The following is a 776-nucleotide window of genomic DNA, read 5'->3' as shown; positions in this document are numbered from 1 at the left end:
AAACTCAATATCTGCCAAGAAGAATTTCATACTGTTTTTTGGTTTTGTTTTTTTTCCCCCTTTCTTAATTTCTTTTTCTTTCTTTCTGGCAGCTGGCCAGTACAGGGATCAAACCCTGGACCTTGGTGTTTTCAGCACCATGCTCTAACCAACTGAGCTAATCAGCCAGTCCCCCTGTATTGTTTTTAATATATAGTTAACACTTTAAAACTAATGTGCTTTAATTAAAAAGCAAGCAAATAAACAATTATAAACCAATATGACAAGGTATCAAAACACAGATCCTGAAACCAGAATATTAAGAAAATAATATAATGGAGCTGTATACAACTTACTATAAGAAATTATCATAATTATGATATAGAAGTGACAGAAGCTACCACAATGCTAATAATTTGGGAGTTTGAGAAAAACTGTACAAGTATGAACTGGTAATTTTAACAGATGTTTATGTAAATTGGCAGAGTCAGATAAAGAATAAGTTTAACAGAATTCTCCATTTCAAAATTCTATCCAAATATTTCATTTCTACCTACATTAAAACGCACCTTGGAAAAGAAACCCTGATCTGAATTCAGCTTTGAGTCTCTAGGAGTCAACTTTCTTTCAGATTTTAAATTTCATTTGCCAAGACACCGTAGTTAGGTGTATAATTCAGTGCTGCACTAGCACTGTTGACCTCATTCACAGAAGGCAGGAAAGCAGATGTAAAAGGAAGCAGGTTATGACAGGCCATCCTGTATTCTTCATATTGGGAACTACAGTTCCCAAAGCTG

General features: G+C 34.3%; 1 protein-coding gene across 1 annotated transcript in view; it reads right to left on the bottom strand.

Moving 5' to 3' along the window:
• Positions 1-127: 127 nt before the first annotated feature.
• The window catches only part of NAA16 (N(alpha)-acetyltransferase 16, NatA auxiliary subunit), an 18,222-nt gene continuing 17,573 nt past the window's right edge, over positions 128-776 (bottom strand). The window contains 1 exon segment of the mRNA XM_008587887.1: positions 128-773. Coding sequence (XP_008586109.1) covers positions 614-773 — 160 coding nt within the window. The 3' untranslated portion in view covers positions 128-613.

Source organism: Galeopterus variegatus, unplaced genomic scaffold (assembly GCF_000696425.1).
Source record: "Galeopterus variegatus unplaced genomic scaffold, G_variegatus-3.0.2 Scaffold4578, whole genome shotgun sequence".
NCBI lineage: Eukaryota > Metazoa > Chordata > Mammalia > Dermoptera > Cynocephalidae > Galeopterus > Galeopterus variegatus.
The sequence above is the reverse complement of the archived record's forward strand: the minus strand, read 5'-3'. Positions and strand labels throughout refer to the sequence as shown.